Source organism: Ursus arctos, unplaced genomic scaffold (genome assembly GCF_023065955.2).
Source record: "Ursus arctos isolate Adak ecotype North America unplaced genomic scaffold, UrsArc2.0 scaffold_8, whole genome shotgun sequence".
In the NCBI taxonomy this organism is placed as follows: Eukaryota; Metazoa; Chordata; class Mammalia; order Carnivora; family Ursidae; genus Ursus; species Ursus arctos.
The window spans coordinates 60,551,405-60,579,100 of NW_026623100.1; the positions used below are offsets into that span (position 1 = coordinate 60,551,405).

General features: G+C 38.9%; 1 protein-coding gene across 1 annotated transcript in view; it reads right to left on the bottom strand.

Annotated features, from left to right (window-relative positions):
- YIPF4 (Yip1 domain family member 4) overlaps window positions 1–24,743 on the bottom strand; it is a 36,386-nt gene extending 11,643 nt beyond the window's left edge. The window contains exons 1-4 of the mRNA XM_026478599.4: window positions 24,468–24,743; window positions 5,246–5,399; window positions 3,825–3,996; window positions 965–1,042 (exon numbers count right to left, since the gene is read on the bottom strand). Coding sequence (XP_026334384.1) covers window positions 965–1,042; window positions 3,825–3,996; window positions 5,246–5,399; window positions 24,468–24,546 — 483 coding nt within the window. The 5' untranslated portion in view covers window positions 24,547–24,743. The remainder of the gene's footprint in view (window positions 1–964; window positions 1,043–3,824; window positions 3,997–5,245; window positions 5,400–24,467) is intronic.
- Window positions 24,744–27,696: the final 2,953 nt, after the last annotated feature.

Genomic DNA, 27,696 nt, shown 5'->3' on the forward strand with positions numbered 1-27,696 from the left:
CCTTTGGCTTAGGTCATGATCCCAGGGTGCTGAGATCGAGCCCCACAAGGGCTCCCTGCTCAGTGGGGAGTCTGCTTCTTCCTCTATCCCTCCCCCCTGCTTGTATGCTCTCTCTCAAATAAATAAATAAAATCTTTTAAAAAAGTACTCTTCCTTTTCCAATTATATATGTTTAAGGCTTTCTTTTTCTCATATTCTTTAACCAAAACAACGTATCATAACAGATTGAATACAGAAAGCAGATATTAGAAACCAGCTTCCACTAAGCCGGACATTAAAGCTACTCGCAAAAATGTAAAACAACACCACTCTTACCACTTTTTTGTTTTGAAAAAGTTGTTTTTCTTTAAAATGTATTATTTATGGGCACCTGGGTGGCACAGTTGGTTGAGCGTCTGACTCCTGGTTTTGGATCAGGTTGTGAGATCAAGCCCATATCGGGCTCTGCACTCAGCACAGAGTCTGCTTAAGATTCTCAATTTCCCTCTCCCTCTGCCCCTCCCCGTTGCACTCTCTCTCTCTCAAATAAATAAGTAAATAAATCTTAAAAAAAGAAAAGTATTATTTATGTTAAAATGTATTTGGTTTTATTTTTAAATGAATAAATATATATTTAAAATTTTTAAGTATTGATAAATAAAACCCACACAAAGAGATCTCCTTGGGGGCCTGAGATCAAAAGTTTGAGAACTCTTGTACTAGAAAATAAATTATATGCTTCCCTAAAAAGCTGTAAATTACTTATGAGTGGTATGGGATCTTTTCTTTCTTCTTCCTTTCCTGTAACATTTATTGAGTATGAACACTACTAGTACGTTGATCATCTTAGGGGAAGCAGTATAACTTAAAAGCAATTCTGGGACAAGAAACAGTTATGATGAATATAGCTACTGATAATATCTACAATACCAAAAATAAAGTTTATGATAAGAAACAAAGGCTATTTTCAAAATTAACTACTTACTTCTCCACCAAGAACTCTGGCCAGTAAGAAGATTGTTAGGGAACCAAATATCCAAATGGTTATAATCCATGAGACCACCTTAAGGGAAAAAAAAAAATTCATGCAATTAATGTCTTTGTACCAAATCAGATGATAATTTCCCTGGAAGTCAATTCTCTGCTAATATAAGATAGTTTTGTATATCCAATTTCAGGTCATAGAGAGTTTGAGTTCCCAGGTATCTTTCCAAAACCTAGTAAGAATGCAATGTGTTAATACAATTTTTTTAAAAAGATTTTATTTATTTATGTGACAGAGAGACAGCCAGCGAGAGAGGGAACACAAGCGGGGGGGAGGGTGGGAGAGGGAGAAGCAGGCTCCCAGTGGAGGAGCCCGATGTGGGACTCGATCCCGGAACGCCGGGATCACGCCCTGAGCCGAAGGCAGACACTTAACGACTGCGCTACCCAGGTGCCCCGTGTTAATACAATTTTACATGCAAACTGAAAATTTAGCAATGATCAATTGCCTAAGGAAATCTCAGTATTTCAAGATATATGATCAAATATTATTGTAAAAAAAGAACAAAGTATTTACTTTCAAACCTCTGGTTTACAACATCTTGCAAGGAAAATTCATCCCTGAAAGAAGTTAATAGGTCTTCTCCCAAGGTCTTTAAAATTTATGTTAATTACATATGTATCTAAGTGATAGAATATGGGAGATGTTTCAGACAAATTTTAACTCTTGAGACTTAGTATGATAACGATATACACCTCTATTTCCAAGTTTTGTCTGCTTGGAGGGTCTAGAAATAATGAAGCCCCAATAGCAAAATAAGCATACTTATTGCCCAGATCCTGGTTTCTAAATATCATTCCCTGATAAAAGGAACTAGGATTCTTTTGATAAATAATTGATTTCCAGGTTGGGGCAGGGAAGATAAAAGATGAGCCCAGAATACTCTGGAATTAGAAGGAAAGGAAATGCTCAAAAACCTAATGGGAAGATGTTGAAAGGACACAGAAGCTAACCTGAAGGAGTTCCCAGTGGCTAAAGCTGGAATAATCTCAGCCATAAAATAAATGATGATAGCACTGGGTTATAATCCATAAAATAAAATAAATATTCATGATTCCATACTGACATAAATAAATAAAACAATAATTGAGCAATGTCAAAGAATGGATAGCTGTTTTATAGAGGATACCAATCAATACCTGTGGAAGGAATCAGGAAAACAGAAAACCACCATTCAGTAAATACTACAGTAATAATTGCTGAACTCAAGATCCACCAATAGATGCTAAAATTACTGAGCTAAAGTTTGATGAGAAACACAATCTCTGCATAGTCATAAAGTATCTCCATAAGATATTTCTTTATTAATTAAAAAGGGAAAAATAGCAACTTTACAGTGGAGGAACTGGGCAGATACCACCCCATCACCTAATCAAGCAGCAATGTTAACAGCACCAGTAAAAGATATATCATATCACATACTCCCTGATAGTATACAGAGGTGGACACAAAGTAGTATCCTTGCCAAAAATTCATGCCCCCAATCTAGTCATAGAAAACATCAAGTAAAACCAAACTGAGCAACGTTCTATAGAGGTAGTAATCTATTTTTAGCCTTACAATCCTTCATGGAAGATTATACAAAATAGGTAAAATCAGATATGGTCTAGATGAAGGATTAGTGGTGAGTAGTGGAGCAGAATCCCCATTCAACTTCCTCAATTTATCTCATACTTCCAACTGAATACCTGATAAAAACTACTTATCTAAGGTAAATATTAATAAGACTAGTGTTATATTACATTAAGGATTTTGCTATTGAGAGATTATTTCAGATCAACCAAATGAACACTAAGTATAATAACAACTATCCTTAAAAAAAGGAGACAAAGGGAGTTTTGACTACAGTAGAAAAGAAGAAGGTAATGTGACCATGGTAACAGAGGTTGTAGTCATGCTGCCAGAAACCAAGGAATCCTGACAGCCTCTAGATGTGGGAAGAGGCAATCAACAGAATCTGCCCCGGAGCCTACAGAGGAACCAGTCCTGCTGACATTTTGATCTTAGCTCCTTGAGGCTCATTTGAATTTCTGACTTCCATAACTGTAAAATCCCTGTTTTAAGCCACAACATTTGTGGAAATTTGTTACAGAAGCAACGAGAAATGAATTCATTTCCAAATCATTCAGTGATAAAGAGCTGTTTTTTACTTCCCTAAAGCCTTAAACTTTAAGGCTTACTTTAAGGAGTAATGTGTGTATGTTGTGTTTTGATAATAAAGATAAAGCCCCTGAGAATAGAACAAAGTATTATATAAAAACAAATTCTGATGGAATCCTTGTCATTATTTATTAAAATATTTATTTATTATTATTTTTTAAAGTAAGCTCTAGGCCCAATGTGGGGCTTGAACTCACAATGCTGAGATCAAGAGTCACATGCTCCATTGACCGAGCCAGCCAGGAACCCCTAAAATATTTACTTTAAAAACGAATAAAAGAACACGTTATGAGTATTGTGTTTCAAACTGTTCATCCCTTGAGGGAAATCACAAAGGGCAAGGGCAGCCCTTCTGGTCACTTCTAGTCACTGGTCACTTCCACTCAGCTGATCTGTTTACTCCAGTTGCAATACAATTATTGATACTTTCTACGTGAATGATGATGTAAAAGTTTGGAAAGCCTTAAAGTACTCCCCACTTATTAAATTAAAAAGAGTTCTAGAGATGAACAAGTTAGAAATAATGAGTAAAAGTAAAGCATTTCTTAAACATAATGTAGCATTACAGTTAATGTTTGGCTATTTTTAATTTTAAAACTCTTAAAATATTTCAAATTTGTATAAAGTAACATATACTTACCCTAAATTGTCCATATAATGATATCATGGAAAAGAAAAGAACAACAGCCAGAGGACCCCAAAAGTCAGGATTGTCCCTCACCACTTGTCTATTAAAACCAAGTGATGGCATTGGCATCAAAACACACCGGATTTTGTAGTAAATATCCTTTAGATCGATATCCAATTCCTCCCTATAATATAAAATAAAAATTCTTAAAAAGCATATATTTCTGAGTACTGAGACAGCTGCAATAAAATTTAAGAAAAGTTTAAATATGACAGTGTTATCTCCATTGGTCAACAAAGTATTGCATTTGAAGTACAGTATTTCACTGATTTCATGGTGTACATTTTCAACTTTTAACCTCTCTAAAATCAGGATGCTTGTCACAATTGTTGGTGTCTTATCTTGTCAGCCTAGAGTAAAGCCAACTGCTTCCAAGATCTGCTTTTCCATTTTCCAGTCTTCTGGAGGCACTTTGGGACAACTTTAAATAAAATCTTCTGTTTGAGCCCTCCTTCTTGACCATATTGATAATTCAGACTGCAATCCTATATGAGAACTGGTGTGGGGTTTCCATTCTCAGGGGAAATTTTTCTTCCAACACCCCACCCACTGCCAAACTGAGACAAGAAAATGTCCTTGCTGTCTTTTTTTGTATGGTGGGTTATTTCTCATTTATCCTTACACTAAGGAGACAGCCCTTTGATGTCTTAGCTTTACACTGCCTTACATACTTGTTTCCTCCTTATTGATAAACATAAAATAACTGCATCTTATAATTTACTATTTTAAATTTGATGAAATATGGTATATTAAGAAACAGAACACTTTAGCACTTAATCTACCTATAATTACCACAGAAACTAACCTGATAATGCCTTGATTTTACAGAGTTATAGGTTCTTTCCCAAGTTGTTAAATTCTTTACTTTTTTTCCCCAAATGATAATACTTAAAAAATTTCAAGTACTATGAAGACAGTGAAAGACTCCCTATAGTCCTGCCAGTGGTAGCTCTAGAATTTCTCTATGGGAGAGATTTTGGAGTGCTAATCTTTTTGGAAGTTTTAATTTGCCTTAAACTTAATTTCCACAGCAAGCACCCTGCTTTTTTACTTAGACTGAATGTTTACTTGAGATAGTTATACGCCCAAGTAAGCCTTAACAGTTTGGAATATCTGTAAGTGTGTGAGTGTGTTGTGTGAGCCGAGTGAGAGAGATATACAGAATTATAATTCTTTCAATTTTTACCATTCAACAGGCTAAAAATATTCTCTCATTATTTTTTCTAATTACTATTTAAACTGAAAAACACCTAGAAGTTTAACCAAAAAGGTTAAGATCTGCCATACTTGTCTTTAAATAACATGAAAGAATATAATCATCCCATAGACTAGTTCGAGAAAAACAAAAAATACATATTACTATTTTTACATACAAGAGTGGCTTGTTATCTTCAGGATCATCATCTTCAACTTCCAAAAGCCAGCCATATCCTCTTTGTCTCAGAAATGTAGTAGCTGTAGATTCTTTAATAAAATCTCCACCAAGGTTTAATTTGACATCTGGGGATGCTATTGAACCACTGAGATCTTAGGAGAAGAGAGGACAAAACTATAAACCAAGGTAAAAATGTGTGAATCTTAATCAATATGAGCATAATATTCAAGTAATGAATCATCTGAAGATCTCTAACTATGAGTATTTGCTATTGTATACAATCCTCATATTTTATAGCTGATAAATATGTAAAAACATCTTTTATTTTACAACAAGAAAATGAAAGATGAGGGAAGTGAAGACATTTAAAAGATTTCAGATAGTTAACTAGACTGGTAAAAGAATCTAGACTTATAACACAACTCTATATGGAAGATACATACAAAATATATTACATGATATCATTTTGGATTCCCTTCATTATTATGTACACTATATGCTTCAGAACAAAGTGACTGTATAAATTCTTTCTAAAGGCATTATACATGTATATATATAAACCCCTAGATAGAATTTGCTAAAGAAAAACTGCAGATGATTTTCCCCTACATTTTCATGTATTTATTTACACATTCTTTCATTTAAATCACCAAGTATCTATGCTAAGTGCTCTGTATATTAATGCTTGGTTCTGGATAAATTTGACTAGTAAGAGTTCCCCGCTAATTCAGCTCTTTTCTTTATGTAATTACATCATTCATCTTTAGTTTGGACAAAAATAAAGGTGTTTTGGGGTTTTTGTTTTGTTTTGTTTTTAGAGCAGCTCTAAAAAGGAGTAAAGAGATTCAGTTATCCACATTATAAAGTAAATTTCATTCATAGTCTCAACAGTGCATTAGAGGTTACAGATAATTACAACAGTACCAATGCCACATTTTCTGGTTGAAAAAAAAAATGGGAATAGTAAGGGAACTGAGGTCATACAGGAATTGTCTGTAGGACAGACAATGCGTACTATTAAAACAACCATCATTGCTGTTAACTAGAAGCCATATGACTGGAGTGGTAGTTTAGAAAATTATTCTGGCAAGGACAAACCAGAAAACTCTTAACACGGACTCCCCTTCCCTGGAAATCATATACAATATAAAGAAGAGCTTAATTTGCACATTACTCGAAAATCTGGGTTAGTTTTTGAGAATTGCTATTAAAATTTTGGCTTAAACTTCAATTAATGCATGGCTAAATTATGAGTCACATCTTGTTCTGGTTGTTGGCAACTCTTGCAATTAACTGTAATAAAGTTTGCATTCTGAGGAAAAGAACTAGTTTAGTTACTAAAACAGCAAATCATTAATGTCTTCTGTCTCCAGTTTCCTATTCAAAATTCCTTCCAGGTTTAACAGTGTATGATTCTAAAAAGTTTTTATAAGGGAGTTAACTCATCTAGAAATAAAATACAAGTACTTTTGAATTCACTGTCCTTCCCTATTTAGTTTAAAAATAGTCCTTGTAAATGCTATCATTGAATCTTGGGACTAAAATATTCTCTGAAATTACTTTCTGTTTTAATATAAGTTGAAAAATAAATAAAAGATGTGAAATGTAACTAAAATTCCATTTCCAATAGGTACAAAGAGTGCTTTTCTTGATTTAACAAGAGGAAGATTTAGATCAGGAAGTCATTAGTATGGGAATAACATTAAAGGTTTTAGAATTATGAGGCAGGAAAGGACCTTAACGACTGTTTCCTGGCCTCTAGAAAGTACTGCCCTTAACAGTGCTTAATCTAAACCAAAAAAGGATATGTAAATTATAGTGCTAAGAAATGCTGTGATAAAGAATTATATGTTTAGCAGTTTGTCATAGCATGGATGCCAGAAACTCAAAAGGCACCTTTAGATTGACTTTGTAGTTTTTTTCATTCCATTTACTATAAAGTAGGAAAATATCATGGACATATGCAGGAATGCCAGTAACAGCAGTTTGACACAATACTTAGTGTCCCCAAGATATAATTAAGTGTGGGTATGAAAAAGCAACAGAAAAGTCCAAAAAACTGGTAGTTAGCTTAACATGTTAACAAGAATGTCAGAAAACAAGAAGATTCCAAACTACTCCAGGAGGACAGGTATTTTAAGTTAAACCAGAGTTAAGAACCAGCTACCTTGGTTGTCAGCTCTAAGATAGGTACTATAAAACATTAATTTTAAAGTAATTCTTTCTTGCTATACTATTTATAATATTCTTGTCATTTGCTAAGTAAAAACAATGTAAAGATAATAAACGTAAGTGGATTTATTTTTTAAATATATATTTGTGGGTTTTTTTTAAAAGATTTTATTGATTTATTTGAGAGAGTGAAAACTAGAGATATCACAGAGGGAGAGGGAGAAGCGGACTTGCCGCTGAGCCGAGAGCCCAATGCGGGACTCCATTCCAGGACCCTGAGATTATGACCTGAGCTGAAGGCAGACACTTAACTGAATGAGCCACCCAGGTGCCCCAGTATAAGTGGATTTAAAAGAAAATAATCTTTGAAAAAATCTACTGCAAAAGGAAGTCTTAAAAATGTTTTCACTTGTTTGCCTCAGAGAGAAGAATAATATCAGTAAGTTTCAAGTTTTACTGAAAGCCCCCTGGAAAAACTGCAGGATAAGATTTAATAGTAATTTTCCCTCCCTTTAAACTCAAGTGTATTACTAGATAAGGGATCTTTTCTGTGAATCTTCTCAGCCTGGAAACTTCACTTGGAAAGATGAGGAAGAACTCAGTCAGTGCTATAGGATACTATACTCAGGATGAGATTTACTGATCTGCTCCCAGATGAGTTCTAGATTTCTAAGAAAGAAGAGTGTCCTGCAATGAACGATAAACATTTTGGTGATACTTGTTAACTTCTTATAAATGTGAAGAAGCTTTTTCTTATATAACAAGGGCAAGGATAAAAAATTCTCATTTCATGTGAAAATGAAATCCATGTGTGCTTAAATCTAAAACAGAATTGAGTACTTATGCAGCAAAACAAAACAAGCACGTTTCACACTGAAAGGATAAATTCTACTGTTCCATCTTAGAGATAAAAACATTTTAATGCTTGCATAGGGCAGTGAAAAGAGATCAAGAAACTAATGGAAGTAAATAATGATCTTATAACTGCTAGACTTACATTGGAGTTTGATGTTATTCCATAAGAAAAAAAAATTTAAAGATTTTATTTATTTATTTATTTGAGAGAGAGAGAGAGAAAGAGAGCATGAGCAGGAGAGAGCAGTAGCAGGGGGAGGGGGAGGGGCAGAGGGAGAAGGAAAAACAGACCCAAGACCCTGGGATCATGACCCATGCTGAAAGCACACACTTAACTGACTGACCCACCCAGGAAGAATAATTTTTATTATTCACCCCATAAGAAAAATTTTTAAAGCCTCATATAAAATTGTATCTTAGGTTATATTTTTATTCATACTACTTTGACTTATGGCTTTAGTACCTTTACTATTCAATATTGTCAGTAAATTTTTATATTGTATATAATATTAATTAAGATCAACTAAATCAGAGTGCCTGGCTGGCTCAGTTGGAGAGCATGTGACTCCTGATCTCAGGGTCTTGAGTTCTAGCCCCATGTTGGGTGAAGAAATGACTCGGGGTGGGGGTGGGGGGACTTAAAAAAAGTCAATTAAATCTCTGGAGCCTACTTTTGGAAAAATTAAATCTCATTTTGGCATAAATGTTATTTAACAGAAATTTCTTTTGTCTTATGAATCTTTTAACTAAACTTTTAATTTTGAAATAATTATAGATTCACAGGAAGTTGCAAAATAGTACAGAAAGGTTACATGTACCCTTCACCCAGCTTCCTCCAATGGTACCATGTTATATAACCATCCAAACCAGGGCACTAACACTGATACAGTTTGCAGACCTTCTCAGATTTTACCACTTTCACACACATTTGTGTGTATACAGTTCCGTGCAATTTTATCACTTTTATAGATTTATATAATGCCTTATGAATTTAAAATTTATGAAAATAAATAGCTTAACTTTTTAAAATAGTAAACTTTGCTTAACTGCCTTTCTTCTCTTCAAGAAAGGCTGCCTCAAAAGTCATTTTCAACTTTCAAACGGAAGAAAAGCTATTCTCGCACCCATTATACACCACATATCATACTTCATTAGCCTATTGTATAGAAGATATTTGTGATAATATCTACATGGACACATATATTTTTTGGAAGTAGGCTCTATACCCAGCACAGAGCCCAGCGCAGAGCTTGAACTCACGACCCTGAGATCAAGACCTGAGCTGAGATCAAGAGTCGGACACTTAACCGACTGAGCCACACATGCATCCCTACCTGAATATAAGTTTTTAAAAATCAAGTAGGAAATTTTTATAAAAGAAAAACTAACAATTCCTTTGTCTACACTACTAACTTGTATTAGCAGTAATATCCTTTCTGGGGAGAGGGAAATTCACACTAAGAGTAGGCTAAATGTTTGGCCACCTTAACAAAAAAATATCACTTACTCAAAAGAGCACTGATAATAACTATTGGATTATTATGTCTACAACTCAATAATGTACTATGAGATGTAGATACTATCACTTCTATATAGGAGTGTCTTGGTCTGTTCAGGCTGCTATAACAGAAGACCATGGATAGGCTGCCTTGTAATAATAGAAATTTATTTCTCACAGTTCTAGAGGCTGGAAATCTAAGATCAGGGTGCCAGCAGGGTCAGGTAAGGGTCCTCTTCTGGCTTATAGATTTTTCCTTATATCCTAACACAGGAATAGCAGATGGGAAGCTCTGTAGAGTGTTTCTTACAAGAACATTATTCCCATTTATGAGGGCTCCACCCTTACAAGCTAAGTACCTCCCCAAAGCTCCAAAAAACGCTCCTAACACCATCACACTGGCCACTAGGATTTCAATATAATGAATTCCAGAGGGGACCCAAACATTCAGACTATAACACGGGGTAAGAAGACTAAAGAAGGCTTAGCTCAAAAAGCAATATATTGAGCCCAATCCACTTCTATAGACTTATATAATCAATTGTCAGCTTAACATTTCCTTTTAACTATGTCAAGAGCACCTAAAATTCAATATTCCAAAACCGAATTCTTGATATCTAAGGTCTTCCTCCAGTTTCTTCTTTCAGTGAATGGTACCATTATTCATTCAGCATTACAGACTGGAAGCTTGATTATCCTTGATAATTTCCTTCATTCACATGCTCCCTGCTTCATCCAATCCACCACTAAATTCTGTCATTTTCACCTCTAAATATTTCTGAACTTGTCCACTTTTCTCCATTTCTACACCCAGCACAAGCTAGAGCAAACTATACCTCCTGCCTGCATGACTATAATAGTATACTAACTGCTTTCTCCCAGATCATTCTTGTCTCCCTCCAATCCATTCTCTGAATTGTAGCCAGAAGAATCTTTCTAAAACGCAATTCCTTCACTCTCCTGTTTAAAATCCTTCAGTGGGGGCGCCTGGTTGGCACAGCGGTTAAGCATCTGCCTTCAGCTCAGGGCGTGATCCTGGCATTGTGGGATCGAGCCCCACATCAGGCTCCTCTGCTATGAGCCTGCTTCTTCCTCTCCCACTCCCCCTGCTTGTGTTCCCTCTCTCGCTGGCTGTCTCTCTGTCGAATAAATAAATAAAATCTTTTAAATTAAAAAAAAATCCTTCAGTGGCCTTCCACAGCTTTTTCAGCTCAGGTCCAACAATCTCTATGCACACTCCCTACTTCTCCAGAACAATTTTCTGCATCCCCCTCCCATCTGTGCTCTAGCCACACTAGGCCTCTCAAGTTCTTTAAATGAACCAGGATCCCTTTACCTGGTATGAATACCAGGCTGTTTTCTCCAACTTCAGATAATCAAAGGCCATCCATTCTTCAGTTCTCGTATGTACTTGCTTAAGGAAATTTTCCTTGATCTCCCAGACTAGATTATATTCCTTTCATAGTCCCCCTGAACTTTTCCTTCAGAGCATTTATCACTGTTTACAATAACATATTTGTGTGATTATTTGGTTAATGTCTGTAAGCCCTATGAGGGAAGAGTAAGTGTTTTTGTTGTAGTTTTATTTTGAACACATCTCCTCACTACTTATAACAGTGCCTAGCCCATAGGAGGTAACCAACAAATGTGTACTGGTTGAATTAATGAATGAATGGAAGGGCAAATAGATCCATATAGCTTAAATCAATAAATGACATTAAAGGCTTTTAATAAATCAAATATACAAAATTACATTTGTATTTTGGAAACATAATCTTAGCTGCATGATGGAAGACTGATTTAAGAGGGGAGAGATCTGAACAGGGAGTATGGTCAGATGGTTACAGTATACATGAGAAACGGTAAAGACTTAAGGCAGTGTCAGTAGAGAAGAAGAATAGATTCATCATATAGTTATTCTGGAGGTAGTATAAAATGATTTGATGACCAACTAAATATAAGAAAGTGAGAGAGAAACTAGAGACAAGTTTCTGGCCCTTGGCAAGAGGAACTATTACTACAAATATTAAGTCATTTTCACGTTAGTACCTTCCTTGTTTTCAATATTGGTCCATTAATCTACCAGTTAGTATTTATGAATTACTTAGCTTATTTCTTTGATGCCCTGAGAGAGATATAAAGAAGTGAGACACTTTGAGGAGTTTAAAATCTAATTGTTAGTACCGTATATCCAAACAATGGAACATTGTTCAACCAGAAAAAGGAATAGTTACTAATCTAGGCTGCAATGGATGAAACTTGAAAACATGATGCTGAGTAAAAGACACCTGACACAAAAAGTCACATATTACCCCACTTACATGAAATGTCCAGAACAGGCAAACCTATAGAGACAGAAAGTAAATTAGTGGTTGCCACTGGCTGGGAGGCAGTGAAGAACGACTAAAAATCGGTATAGGGTTGCATTTTTTGGAGCGATGAAACATTCTAGGGTTAGACAGTGGTGGTGGTTGTACAACATTGTGAATAAACTAAAAACCACTGAACTGTATGCTTTCAAGGGGTGATGTTTAGGGTATGTAAATTATATCTTAATTTAAAAATCTAATTGAGGTAACACGTAACACAAAACCCTATTAACACGGTAAAATACACTCTTCTGTAGGTAAACGACAATGCAAATTGCCAAGTGATCATAGGTGCCATAGGGAGTAAATAGGCCTAAGCTACCAGAGAAGTGGGCAGGAAGGCTATGTGGAGATAGAACCTGAATTTGGCTATGAGAGATAACCGGATGAACAGTGAAGGAAAGATAAGAGAAATCACTCCAAGGAAAAGAAATGGCAAGAACAAAGGCATAGAAGCTGAAGGCTTCTGATACGCGTAGTTCACCTCCAAAAGCTGCAGAAGATAGTGTGGGGACAAATCGTTAAGAGCATAAATATCAAGCAAAAAACAAATGAATTTGTCTTTTAGGTGTTTCTTTATACACATTCTGTGGAATCTGGATCCTATGACATACCTTCACAGAAGGCTTCTGATGTTCACTAAGCTTGGAAAATCCTGCATACTACAACCCCACTTAGTGTTTCAGAACTAATACTGAATATTAAAGGCGCTGGGAATTCGAGGAGGAGTTAAGATGGCGGAGGAGTAGGGGTCCCCTTTCTTAGCTGGTCCCCTGAGTCGAGCTGGATATCTACCAGACCATTCTGAAAACCCACGGAATCAGCCTGAGACGCAGGAAGATACATCTGGGTTTCTACAAACGAACATCTCCAGCGCTGAGTATTGAGGTACCAAGCAGGGACCGTGAATCTGCGCACAGATATTGGAAGATAAACGGAAGGAGGAGGGAGCCTCCGCGCTCGGGCGCCAGGAAGCGGTAGCCACCTGCACTGGGGAGCGGGTGGACTCGCGGCACCGGCAGAGAGCAGACTGAGACCTGAGCCTGGGAACATGCGAGCGACCAGACTGAAATCCGGAGCTCCGGTGCGCTCACTGGAACTAGACTGAAACCGGGAGCTCGGGAGTGCGCGCGCGCAACCTGACTGAAAACCAGAGCTCCGGAGCACTCACTGGAACTGGATTGATACGGGGAGCTCGGGAGCGTGCATGAGACCAGACTGAAAACCGGCGCTCCGGAGTGCACCCGAACCACACTGAAACAGAGAGCTCAGGAGCGCTCACAAGAACCAGGGCCGGCTGGCGGTGTTAGAAACACAAAGGACAGAGACCAGCCGGCCCTGGAAGTGAGGGCTGGGACACCGGCTGTGGGGCGCACAACCCGGGATGCTGCAGGGTTTTTAGCAGCACCAACAGAAACAGAGTTAAAGACGCCAAGAGAGCTCAGTGGAGAGCGGACTGCGATGTCTCTGTTCTGAGACAGAGACTAGGATTCGGCCACTGCTGCTCTGACTCTCAGAGGAGCCAAAGAAAACCTCCAGGGAAAGCCTCCAGAGAACAAAAACCCGGAAATACCAGCTCACGTTGTGCAAATCCCCATCCCCCCTCGCAGGGGACAGGGAGACTCTACCCAAACAGGGTTGCCCAAATATCAGCGCGGTAGGCCCCTCCCCCAGAAGGCAGGCTGAAAAATCAAGAAGCCCACATCTCTAAGGTCCCTGTAAAACAAGTGCACACTGCCTGGGTCCTGGTTAATAATTTGGGCTCTGGACAACCCCACAACTTCTCCTCATCAGAATGACGAGAAGGAGAAATCCCCCCCAGCAAAGAAAAGATAATGAGTCTGTGGCCTCTGCCACAGAACTGAGGGATATGGATATAACCAAATTGTCAGAAATGGAGTTCAGAGTAGCAATGGTCAAGATGATGTGTAGACTTGAAAAAAATATTAACGAAAATATTAATGAGAATATAGACTCTCTAAGGGTGGAAATGAGAGCGAATCTGGCAGAAATTAAAAATGCTATGAATCAAATGCAGTCAAAACTAGATGCTCTGACGGCCACGGTAAATGAGGCAGAAGAACGAATTACTGAATTGGAGGATGGGATGGTAGAAGAGAAAGTTAAAACAGAAACTTGGCTCAAAAAAATCCAATCTCAAGAATGTAGGTTACGGGAGATTACTGACTCGATGAAACGTTCCAATGTCAGAATCATTGGCATCCCCAAAGGGGTGGAAAAAGAGAGAGGTCTAGAAAAAATATTTGAAAAAATCGTAGCTGAAAACTTCCCTAATCTAGCAAAGGAAACAAGCATTCGTGTCCAAGAGGCAGAGAGGACCCCCCCCAAGTTCAACCACGACAAACGTACGCCACGTCACGTCATAGTGCAAATCGCAAATATTAGATCCAAGGATACAATATTGAAAGGGGCCAGGGCGAAGAAATTTCTCACGTCCAGAGGCAAAAATATCAGAATTACATCAGACCTGTCTACACAGACCTTGAATGAGAGGAAGGGTTGGCAGGGTATTTTTAAAGCTCTATCCGAGAAAAACATGCAGCCAAGGACCCTTTATCCAGCAAGGCTGTCATTCAGAATTGATGGAGAGATAAGGACCTTCCAGGATCGCCAGACACTAACCAATTTCGTAACCACGAAAACAGCCCTACAGGAGATATTAAGGGGGGTTTCTAGAAAAGTAAAAAGGCCCCAAGAGTGATACAGAACAGAAATTTACAATCTATAGAAACAAAGACTTTACAGGCAACATGACATCATTAAAATCATATCTCTCAATAATCACTCTCAATGTGAATGCCCTAAATGCTCCCATAAAACTCCACAGGGCTGCAGATTGGATAAAAAAAACATGACCCATCCATTTGCTGTCTACAAGAGACTCATCTTGAACCTAAAGATACATCCAAACTGAAAGTGAAGGGATGGAAACCTGTTTTTCATGCCAATGGACCTCAAAAGAAAGCTGGGGTAGCAATTCTCATATCAGACAGATTAGATTTTAAACTAAGGACTGTAGCTAGAGATACAGAAGGACACTATATTATTCTTAAAGGATGTATCCAACAAGTGGATATGACAATTATAAATACCTATGCCCCCAACAAGGGAGCAGCAAGATACACAAGCCAACTCCTAACCAGAATAAAGAGACATAAAAATAAAAATATGTTAATAGTAGGGGACCTCAACATTCCACTCTCAGCAAGAGACAGATCACGTAAGCAGAAATCAACAAAGAAACAAGAGCTTTGAATGACATACTAGACCAGATGGACCTCATAGATATATACAGAACACTGCACACCAGAACAACAGAATACACATTCTTCTCGAATGCACATGGAACTTTCTCCAGAACAGACCATATACTGGGTCACAAAACAGGTCTCAACCGATACCAAAAGACTGAAATTATTCCCTGCATTTTCTAAGACCACAGTGCCTTGCAAATGGAACTCAATCACAAGGAAAATTTTGGAAGAAACTCAAACACTTGGAAACTAAGAACCATCCTGCTCAAGAATGATTGGGTAAACCAGTAAATTAAAAATCAATTTAAACAATTTATGGAGACCAACGAGAATGAAAACACAACAGTCCAAAACCTATGGGACATGGCAAAGGCGGTCCTAAGGGGAAAAACATAGCCATCCAAGCCTCACTCAAAAGAACAGAAAAATCTAAAATGCAGTTTTTATATTCTCACCTCAAGAAGCTGGAGCTGGAACTGAAGAACAGGCCTAACCCATGCACAAGAAAGCAGTTGATCAAGATTTGAGCGGAGATCAATGAATTAGAAACCAGGAGCACAGTAGAGCAGATCAACAGAACTAGAAGCTGGTTCTTTGAAAGAATAAATAACATTGATAAGCCACTGGCCAGACTTGCTCAAAAGAATAGAGAAAGGACCCAAATTAATAAAATTATGAATGAAAGGGGAGAGATCACAACCAACACCAATGAAATAGGAAGGATCATTAGAAACTTTTTTCAACAGCTTTATGCCAATAAATTAAACAACTTGGAAGAAATGGATGCCTTCCTGGAAACCTATAACCTACCAAGACTGAAACAGGAAGAAACTGATTGTTTAAACAGACCAATTAATTATGAAGAGATTGAAGCAGTGATCAAGAATCTCTCCAAAAACAAGAGTCCAGGGCCTGACAGATTCCCCGGGGAATTCTACTAAACATTCAAAGAAGAAATAATATCTATTCTCCTGAAGCTGTTTCTAAAATTGAAACAGAAGGAAAACTACCAAACTCATTCTATGAGGCCAGTATTACCTTCATCCCCAAACCAGGCAAAGACCCCATCAAAAAGGAGAATTACAGACCGATATCCCTGATGAATATGGACACCAAAATTCTCAACAAGATCCTAGCTAATAGGATCCAACAGTACATTAAAAGGATTATCCATCATGACCAAGTGGGATTCATCCCTGGGATGCAAGGGTGGTTCAACATTCGCAAATCGATCAGTGTGATAGATCGTATCAACAAGAAAAGAGTCAAGAACGATAAAATCCTCTCAATAGATGCAGAAAAAGCATTTGACAAAATACAGCATGCTTTCCTGATTAAAGCCCTTCAGAGTGTAGGGATAGAGGGTACATTACTCAATTTCATGACAACCATCTATGAAAAGCCTACAGCAAATATCATTCTCAATGGGGAAAAGCTGGAAGCCTTTCCCTTAAGATCAGGAACACGACAAGGATGCCCACTCTCGCCATTATTATTCAACATAGTACTAGAAGTCCTTGCAACAGCAATCAGACAACAAAAAGGGATAAAAAGTATCCAAATCGGCAAAGAAGAAGTCAAACTGTCTGTCTTCGCAGATGACATGATACTCTATATGGAAAACCCAAAGAATCCACCCCAAACTACTAGAAGTTATAGAGGAATTCAGTAATGTGGCAGGATACAAAATCAATGCTCAGAAACCAGTTGCATTTCTATACACGAACAATGAGACTGAAGAAAGAGAAATTAGGGAATCCATTCCATTTACAACAGCACCAAAAATCATACGTTATCTCGGAATTAACTTAACCAGAGACATAAAGGATCTATACTCTAGAAACTACAAATCACTCTTGAAAGACATTGAGGAAGGCACAAAAAGACGGAAAAAAATTCCATGCTCATGGATCGGAAGAATTAACATAGTTAAAATGTCTATGCTACCCAGAGCAATCTACACTTTCAATGCTATCCTGATCAAAATACCAATGACATTTTTCAAAGAGCTGGAATAAACAGCCCTTAAATTTGTGTGGAACCAGAAAAGGCCACAAATCACCAAGGAATTGTTGAAAAGGAAAAACAAAGCTGGGGGCATCACACTGCCGGATTTCAAGCTGTACTACAAAGCTGTGATCACAAAGACAGCGTGGTACTGGCACAAAAACAGACACACAGACCAATGGAACAGAATAGAGAACCCAGAAATGGACCCTCAGCTCTTTGGGCAACTAATCTTTGACAAATCAGGAAAAAACATCCAGTGGAAAAAAGACAGTCTCTTCAATAAATGGTGCTGGGAAAATTGGACAGCTACATGCAAAAGAATGAAACTTGACCACTCTCTCACACCATACACAAAGATAAACTCCAAATGGATGAAAGACCTCGATGTGAGACAGGAATCCATCAAAATCCTAGAGGAGAACATAGGCAGCAACCTCTACGACATTGGCCACAGCAACCTTTTTCATGACACATCTCCAAAGGCAAGAGAAACAAAAGAAAATATGAACTTGTGGGGCTTCATCAAGATAAAAAGCTTCTGCACAGCCAAGGAAACAGTCAAAAAAACTAAGAGGCAGCCCACGGAATGGGAGAATATATTTGCAAATGACACTACAGATAAAAGACTCATATCCAAGATCTACAAAGAACTTCTCAAACTCAATACACAAGAAACAAACAAATCAAAAAATGGGCAGAAGATATGAACAGACACTTTTCTAATGAAGACATACAAATGGCTAACAGACACATGAAAAAATGTTCAAAATCATGAGCCATCAGGGAAATTCAAATTAAAACCACATTGAGATACCACGTTACTCCAGTTAGAATGGCAAAAATTGACAAGGCAGGAAACAACAAATGTTGGAGAGGATGTGGAGAAAGGGGATCCCTCCTACATTGTTGGTGGGAATGCAAGTTGGTACAGCCACTCCGGTAAACAGTGTGGAGGTCCCTTTAAAAGTTAAAAATTGAGCTACCCTATGATCCAGCAATTGCACTACTGGGTATTTACCCCAAAGATACAGACGTAGTGAAGAGAAGGGCCATATGCACCCCAATGTTCATAGCAGCTTTGTCCACAATAGCTAAACTCTGGAAGGAGCCGAGATGCCCTTCAGCAGATGACTGGATTAAGAAGATGTAGTCCAGGGGCGCCTGGGTGGCACAGCGGTTAAGCGTCTGCCTTCGGCTCAGGGCGTGATCCTGGCATTATGGGATCGAGCCCCACATCAGGCTCCTCCGCTATGAGCCTGCTTCTTCCTCTCCCACTCCCCCTGCTTGTGTTCCCTCTCTCGCTGGCTGTCTCTATCTCTGTCAAATAAATAAAACAAAATCTTTAAAAAAAAAAAAAAAAAAAAAAAAAGAAGATGTAGTCCAGGGGCGCCTGGGTGGCACAGCGGTTAAGCGTCTGCCTTCGGCTCAGGGCGTGATCCCGGCGTTATGGGATCGAGCCCCACGTCAGGCTCCTCCGCTATGAGCCTGCTTCTTTCCTCTCCCACTCCCCCTGCTTGTGTTCCCCCTCTCGCTGGCTGTCTCTATCTCTGTCGAATAAATAAACAAAATCTTTAAAAAAAAAAAAAAGAAGAAGAAGATGTAGTCCATATATACAATGGAATATTACTCAGCATTCAGAATGAACGATTACCCAACATTTGCAGCAACATGGACGGGACTAGAGGAGATAATGCTAAGCAAAATAAGCAGAGAAAGACAATTATCATATGGTTTCACTCATTTATGGAACATAAGAAGTAGGAAGATCGGTAGGAGAAGAAAGGGAAGAAGAAAGGGGGGAGTAAACAGAAGGGGGAATGGACCATGACAGACTATGGACTCTGGGAAACAAACTGAGTGCTTCAGAGGGGAGGGGAGTGGGGGAATGGGATAGGCCGGTGATGGGTATTAAGGAGGGCACATATTGCTTGGTGCACTGGGCGTTATACGCAAGTAATGAATCATGGAACTTTACATCAAAAACTAGGGATGTACTGTATGGTGACTAACATAATAAAAATATTATTACACACACACAAACACACACACACACACAAAGGCTCTGGGAATTCTGCATTAAGGAAACTGGTTTAATTTAGCTTAACACATTACTTGTCTTATGTCACATTTATGTTGTCATGGAACCTTTCCCCGCTGGGAAACACTGCGGAAGATACTTCTGCAGATGAAAGGAAGCAAGTAAAGTGCCAACAGAGTGGTAGGGATTGATGGATGCTGAGGTAACAGGAAAAAAGAGATAGCCTGGCTATGAAAATAAGGAAAAAGGGAAGTAGATTTAATTTATAATTCTGTCAATTAGGAGGGGACCTGTGAGTAATGTTAGAGATGGAAAAAACAGGAGAAATAGAAAATGCTAGAGAGAAAAACAACGAAGAGAAAGAAAGGTTCCAAAAAAGGCAGGAAAATATGAGCATAAAAGCACTAGTAGAGGCTCATCCCAGGAAAGAAACCCTTCCTTTAAGATCTGCAGGAAAGATAAATGTTTCAATATAGATACAAAGATATTTAGAGGTAGAAAAATATGAAGACAGGAAAATGGCTATCAGGTGGCTTAGATCATCTTTCTTGCTTCGTTGTTTCTGTTCATTACCTTTCCAACTACTAGCTGAATTTCTCTTGAATTAGTATTGTCTTCACTTCTAGGAGCACAACACCTTTATCTTAATCAAAAAGTATCATTCATTCATCACCAAGTTCCTGCTATGAGCTAGGCTCCGTGCTAGGCAGTGAGAATAAGCAAAGCACAGCTTCTTACGGTGAGGAGCTCATGGTGTAAATGAGCAGTTTTAGGTCTGTGCAGATTAAAAAGTATAAGACCAAGGGACAGCTCCACCAAGTATTGTACTTGCACAGTTCTTAAGTGAATGTTCTTCCCCCTTTTCAACTGGAAAAACTCCTACTTATCCTTCAAAATACACCTCATCTGTCCCTGAAGACTTCCTTCATCCTTCCTGCAGTTAACCACTTCCTCCTTTGAACCATACTTTTTATACCATTTATTATGTACGATGAAATGTATCTGTCTTATTAGACCATTTCTTGGTGTCACCCTTGCACATGGGGTACTTAGCCCATCCTATATATAAAACATGATCTATCCTTCAAAGTTTGGCAAAATATCTCCATTAAACTGTCCCTGATCTTACAGCTACAAAAAATTTCCTCCTCTTCTAATCGTTCATAATATTCTAAATCAGTGCTTCTCAAGCTTAATATGCATATGAACCACAGTGGGATCTTGTTAAAATACAAATTATGATTAAGGCAGATTCTGTGTTACTAAGTGCCCAGACATAAACCAGGCAAAGAATTACTTATTTATCTGATACAAAATAAAGTCAAAGGATCCTTGAAGGTTTCTATACTACAGTTCACATATATATGTCATTACATTCTTCCTTTTACATACATGCATTTCATTACTGCTTTTGGATATAGTTTTATACTATCGACTTGAATATTCAGCCTGGATTTCATTATCCATCTATTTATTCATTTATTGGTTTATTCACACATAGCTCATGTTCTTTTAACTTGTACTTATGGAACTTGCTTTTATACATATTATCTTAAATATCTCACAGTATTATGTATGCTTTTCATTTAAAAAATTTTTTTTTCGTTTTTAGGGCGCCTGTGTGGCTCAGTTGGTTGAGCGTCTACCTTCAGCTCAGGTCACAATCTCTCTCCCTCTGCTGCTCCTCTTGCTTGTGCTTTGTCAAATAAATAAAGAAAATATTTAATTTTTTTTTCATTTTTAAAAAAGATTTATTTATTAAAATTTGAGAGCAAGTGAGCACGTGACAGCATGTGCACGCAGGGGGAAGGGCAGAGGGAGAGGAATCTCAAGCAGACTCCAGACTAAGCACAGAGCCCAACAATCCCAGGACCCTGCGATCACAATCTGAGCCGAAATCAAAATTCAGACACAACCAAATGAGCCACCCAGGTGCCCCATTTAAAAACATTTTTAAAAAAATAATCTCTACACCCAACATGGAACTCAAACTCACAACCCCAAGATCAAGAGTTGCATGCTCTATGAACTAACCCAGCCAGGTGCCCCTGCTTTTCATTTATAGGTGAGAAAATAGAAGCTACAGAAGTTATGTAACCTGCCTGATATCACATACTACTCTAAGACTTAGGACTTTAACTGAAGTCTGCTGGCTCTACATCCAGAAATTTTTTAGTGATACCATCCAAAATGTGCTGTTTTATAGTCTCAAGTATCAATGTCATATGAGATAAAAACAGAAATCATTTATTCTTTCAACAATTATTTCGTGATGTTTATGTTCTGGGTTCTGTGGTACAAGTGCTGGAGTTATAGAAAAGATTAGGGAATTCTCTAAGGGACAGTTAAGCAAGGTTTCACCAAGGAAGGAGCATTCCAGTCCAGTCTTAAGTCTCAACTCCAGGTAAGGAGGAGAAAGGCATTCTAAGCATGAGGACCAGGATACACACAGGTATGGAGACAGGACACCAAGGCACATTTTAGAACAAAGGATAAGCATGTACAAGCAGTACAGATTGGTATCATTAAGAGAGACTTGGACAGAATCTAGACGGAAAATATACACTGAAAACACTCATGGTTAGAGTAAAAGCAGCAAAGGGAGAAGAAAGAATTTATATAATATGCTTAGGAACCAGAGAAAAGAGAGTTGCAGAGTCAAATTTTCATGTTAGAGAACAATAAAAAATAAGTGTGGAGCCAGTTAATAGTGAAAACCGAGCAGCATCATTACTAACATGTACCAAGCTCTTAACTCTACTGGATATAGTACTAAGTACTCTGAGTTTGCAAAATATTTAAGCACTTGTGTATTAATTCCCATTTTGTATATGAGAAAACTGAAGCTGAGAGGCTAAGTAACTTGGGCAATATCACAGAGATAGTAACTGGCAAAGCCAGGATGCAAACCCAGGACTCTTAACACTATACTTCAGATACACTATTCAATTTACAAAAATGTAAGAATCATCACAATTTCATGGAAAGAATTCTGATTAGTTCTTCATTCAGATCCTTCATGTGGAGGTTACTGAACTTCTCTAAGCCTCATTTTCATTATAAAATACAAGAAAAATGATGCTCAGCATAATTCTTATAAAGACCACACAAGCCATTTCCTTAAAATACTCTGTAAATTTAAAATGTACAATGTCATACACTTAAGGGTATTATTATACATGTCTATCTTTGTGTATACATCTTCGGATATACAGGGAGTCTATATCTTTAGAAGCTACACGGAGAAGTTCAAATAAACCTTATATCCATTAGGTTAGGTTTACTTAGTCCAGGTTTCTTGGTTTAGTATATAGAGTCAATGGGTTAGCTTGTTGTATCATTGTTAGGTTTTTTTTAGGTGTATTTGAGAAAGGTTATTTCAGGGGGTGAGGGGGTGGATAAGAAATATATACACACAGTTACATGAGTTTGAACAATGATAAGACAATTCTTTAAAAAGTCTGGTAAATTAAAGTTGATATTCCTCCAGAAGCACTATGCTATCAAATTTAAGCAAACTGAAATACTTTGGGTTGCTATATTTCACCAAATATTCATATTAAGTTTAAGATAAGCATATCAGAGGAGCCTGGGTGGCTCAGTGGGTTAAGCCCGTCTACCACCCAGGTCATGATCCCAGGGTTCTGAGATCCAGTCCCACATTGGGATCCCTGCTCAGGGGGGAGTCTGCTTCTCCCTCTCCCCCTGCTCACGCTTTCTCTCTCAAATAAATAAAATCTTTTAAAAAATTTTTAGGAAAAAAGTAAAATAAAAGTATCAGCTATGTTCTCTATGATAAATAAAAATTGTATTTTCCATTTTAAATTATAACCAAAACTACAATACTTTTCGTTTCTTTCTTTTTCTCTAATTTAAATTTTAGGTAGTTAAAAACAGTGCGATATTGGTTTTTTTAAACAATGCCACTCAGAAATCAAAACAAGGAAAACAAAACAAAGAAAAACAAGCTGTACTAACTGATGCATCCTGAAACCAGATTTCTGAGCAAACGCTACGTTCTTCTTCTCTAGAGTGAAATTTCTACAGCTTCATGCATAATTTATTTTTTTATCATTGGGCAGTAAGTCCTGTGTACATAGCCTAATAAAAGTAAAATTTGAAACTGACTAGCAGAGAAAGATTCGGGTTACAAAGAGTCTGGTAAGGAACAGAGAAAAGGAGGAAAACAAACTTTCCTGTGATGTAGAAAAAGAAAAATCTCTCCGGCATAATTGCTTCCTCACGACAGGACAAGGAAATAAGTAGAAGCCTTTGGGAACAACCCAATTGTATCACAAGAAGTTTCAAACATGCTTGGGCCCACTTCTCTGAATATTGAGGTCAAACACTATGAAACAGGAGGAAAACCGGGACGTCTGCAAGATATCAGAGTCCATTAAAAAAAAAAAGGAGAAAGGAGGAGAAGGGAGGAGAAGGGAGGAGAAGGGAGGAGAAAGGAGGAGAAAGGAGGAGAAAGAAGAAGGAGGAGGAGGAGGAGGAGGAGGAGGAGGAGGAGGAGGAGGAGGAGGAGGAGAAGGAGAAGAAGAATACGACGACGACGACAAAAAAACCCACGAACTCCCGGAGGGAAGTTTGTATTCGCACTACCGAGTCTAATTCCAGCATAAAGTCATCTATCCATAAATAAGAGAGGAACACAGCTCCCCTACCTTGTTTTCATTCTCTGACACCTGGCCAATCTAACTACCCCTTTTTCGAGTAACAGCAAATCACTGCGGACATAAAATCTTACTGTTGCGTGGGCCCACCTGAGGTGCGGGGCGAGCCAGAAGCCCAACGAGTCATTCGGGACACCTCCCCCACAGCCCTCTGTCGGCCACTAAGGCCCTCTCGGAAGGCCGGGCAGGCGCAGAGGGCTCCGGTCCCCAGTCAGCTTCCTGCCTGTCCCCACCCAGCCGCAACCGCCTCAGCATGAGAAAGAGCCCCCCGCGTCGGACCCCGCGTCCACCGGGGGGACGGGCCTTCCCGGGGCTCAGCCTCACCTTCCGCGTCTGCCGAAGAGACAAAGGTGAAGTCCCCGTTCGTGGGGGAATACGCCGGGGGCGGACCCGGCGGCTGCATCTCGCGGCCCCTCTGCGGCTCGGCCCAGGCCCCAAGGCGGCCGCGGCACCGGCCCGCACGCACGCCCTACGGTGAGGCCCGTGAGCCGGAAGGAGCAGGCTGGGAGCGAGGCCGGAGACAAGCTACCCCGAGACTGCCCCACTGAAGTCCTTTAGGTGGCGGCCGCCCAAGCACCACGACGCCGGCGCCCTGACAGGACCATAACAGTGACAGCGGCCCTTGGATTGGCTCTTTGTAATGTGCTCTGCCATTGGCTCCCGGGAGAAAGGTTCTCATTGGGTCTCCCTGTTGTTGATTCCGGAAGTTGACCCAAGGACGGGAAGTTCACTTCTAATTCTTGGAACCTCCAGGCTTCCCTTGCCTTCTGGGCTACCCTTGTTTACTTTACGTCTCTTCGCTTGTGGCTCTTCTTTACTTGTTTTCCAACGTTTTCGTTCACTGGATGGGCTTACAGAATTTTAGAACTAGGAACATTCCTAGAGGTCAGCTCCGGTCTAGCATACCAAGATTGCTTTGCTTTTAGTCCTTGACTATTTGTAAGGAGATTTTGAGTAAATTATATAGCGGCTCCGAGAGTCACGTGTGAAAGGAAGAGTGCTGGATTGGATTATAATAAAAAAGCAGATAAATTGTAAATTGCCACCCAGAAACTGGGGCTGTAGTCTAGCCACATTATGAGGGAGACAACTGAGGCCAGAAAAGGTAAGGAAGGAACAGAATTAGGATGGTACTCAAATCTGTCTTCTAGTCTAGTGCTCTTTTCACTACAAGTCCCTATCTATTGATAAACTTAACCACGTTTACGGACCCATCTACGTTTTTAAATGTTTGAATAAATATACTTAAATTTAATATCCAAGCCACATAACTGTGGCTTCCAATTTGGAGGGATAGGGTTTGAGGGTAAAACATGACACAGACTTGCAGAGATGCATGATGCATCAGCAGTAAAGCTATGGGAAGGCCCGGCATGGCCATCAATGAGTACAAGGAAATATTGAAATTTTTTGCATAGGAGTTAACAATTAAGTTGGTACCTAAAGGATGAGTAAAAACTTCTAGGCAAAGAGGTGTCGGGGGGTGTCAGCTTGGGTCATAACATTCCAGAGATCATTTAATGGATTTGGGATACTGAAAGTCACTTAGTTTTCTTGGAGCTTTTAAGTCTCATGGGAGAAAATAGCTACAGACTAGATTGCATGAATAGGTAAAGAAAAGATCATTAGGGATACCAGGGTGGCTCAGTCGGTTAAGGGTCTGCCTTCTGCTCATGTCATGATCCCAGGGTCCTGGAATCAAGTTCGGCATTGGGCTCTTTGCTCAGCAAGAAGCCTGCTTCTCCCTCCGCCTGCCGCTCCCCCTGCTTGTGCTCTCTCTCTCTCTCTCTCTGGCAAATAAATAAAATCTTTTTTTAAAAAAGAAGAGGTCATTAATAATTTTGCATGCTATTCAAAGGATTAGCTTCCCCCCCCCCGGAAAGTGTTGAAGGAACCATTAAAGGAATTAGAGCAAAGGAAGGACATATCAGATATCCCTGTTAATTTTATTACTTAAAATATCCACAGTAGTGGGTATTTTGACTTGGCCAGCAGAGACTTGTATGAGACTTTTGCAGAAATATAAGTAATTCTTGGACTAGGGGTGCAGCATTGGAGATGGAAAAGAGGAAACATGTATGAGATATATTAAGTTTAAGAATCCACAGGACTTAGTGATCAATGGGAAGAGATTGGAAGTAAAGAAGAGGAAAGAGCCTAGTGTGACTTCATGTTTCTTGCTTAGGTGGTTGGAAGTGTTATCCATCAAGTGGGGAAACAGAAGAAGAGGAAGAAGAGGACCTCGTGTGGGGGGAGGGGAAGTTTTGAACACCATGAGCTTAAGAATATGCAGGTTGAGCTGTCTAGTTATTCTTTGGTAATAAGGACCCAGTGCACAGAGTTCTGAACTGGAGATAAAGGGTTGTAATTACCAGCGTATGGTTGGTAATTGCATCTATGAGTACAGATGAAATTTCCCAGGAAGAGTGTGGTGAGTGAAAGAAGAGTGTCAGGAATGATACTCTGGAACACCACCATTTAAAGGCAATCTAGGAACTCCTGGCCTGCAAAGAAAGTGAGATGAGTTGCATTTTGAAATAGGATTGTCAAAATAGGTAAAACTGGGAAAGTGACAGTTGAGCAAAGATTTGAAGGATGTGATCATTTGTATTGGATCCACTTGGTTAAGTTGGAACTATGATTTGTAGAATTCATATTCCTATATGCCTTCAGGTTAGAGCTTCTCAAAAGAATAGTTTGCACAATATTTGTAAGGTAGAAGTGAAGCAGTAGCCATTGCACTGTGAGCCTCTTCTTAGATGTGGTGATGGACAAAAGCGGTGGGTTCCAGCTTCTCTTGATGGTCCTATGGTTTGCATTCAACCGTTCTTACTATTTGCAAACCCTGTCAACCAACAGAGGTCACTAGACAATTAGCTGTGACCCCACAGAGGTGGTAGCTACCCAGATCAACTGATTTTGTCAGGCCTACCTCAGGAGTTGGAACCCCTTCTCTGGTTCTTCAACTCCGTCTTCTAAACCTGCACATTCCCAGCCCTTATATCTTCAGATAATTTCTCTATCCCTTTCTCTCTCTCTCCTCATTTTGGAATTTCCATAATATGTATTTTGGTCAGCTTGATAGTGTCCCACAAGTCCCTGATACTCTGATCACCTTCATTCTTTTTTCTTTTCTTTGGGAGAAGGACTCTCTCTGTCTCTGTCTCTCTCTCAAATAAATAAATAAATCTTAAAAAATATTTTCAGCACATTGAAGACATTCCACCGTCTTGTTTTCTAGTTGCTGTTGAGAAATGAGCTTCATTTCGTTGAAGATGATTTTTTTCTGGTGGTTTTTTTTTTTTTTGGTTGCTTTTAATATGTTTGCCTTTCTGTATGCAGAGAATGGAAACGGAAATGAGTAAGTGGTATGGATTTCTTGTTGGGGATACTGCTTGGAATTTATTGGATAACCTGAACCTCAAGGTTGTTGTCTTTCTTCAGTTACTGAAAATTTTGGTTATCTCTTCCAATAGTGCCACTACTCTTCTCTCCTCTCCTTCTGAAACTCCAGTTAGATATATAACAGTAATATAACACCTCCAGGATACTT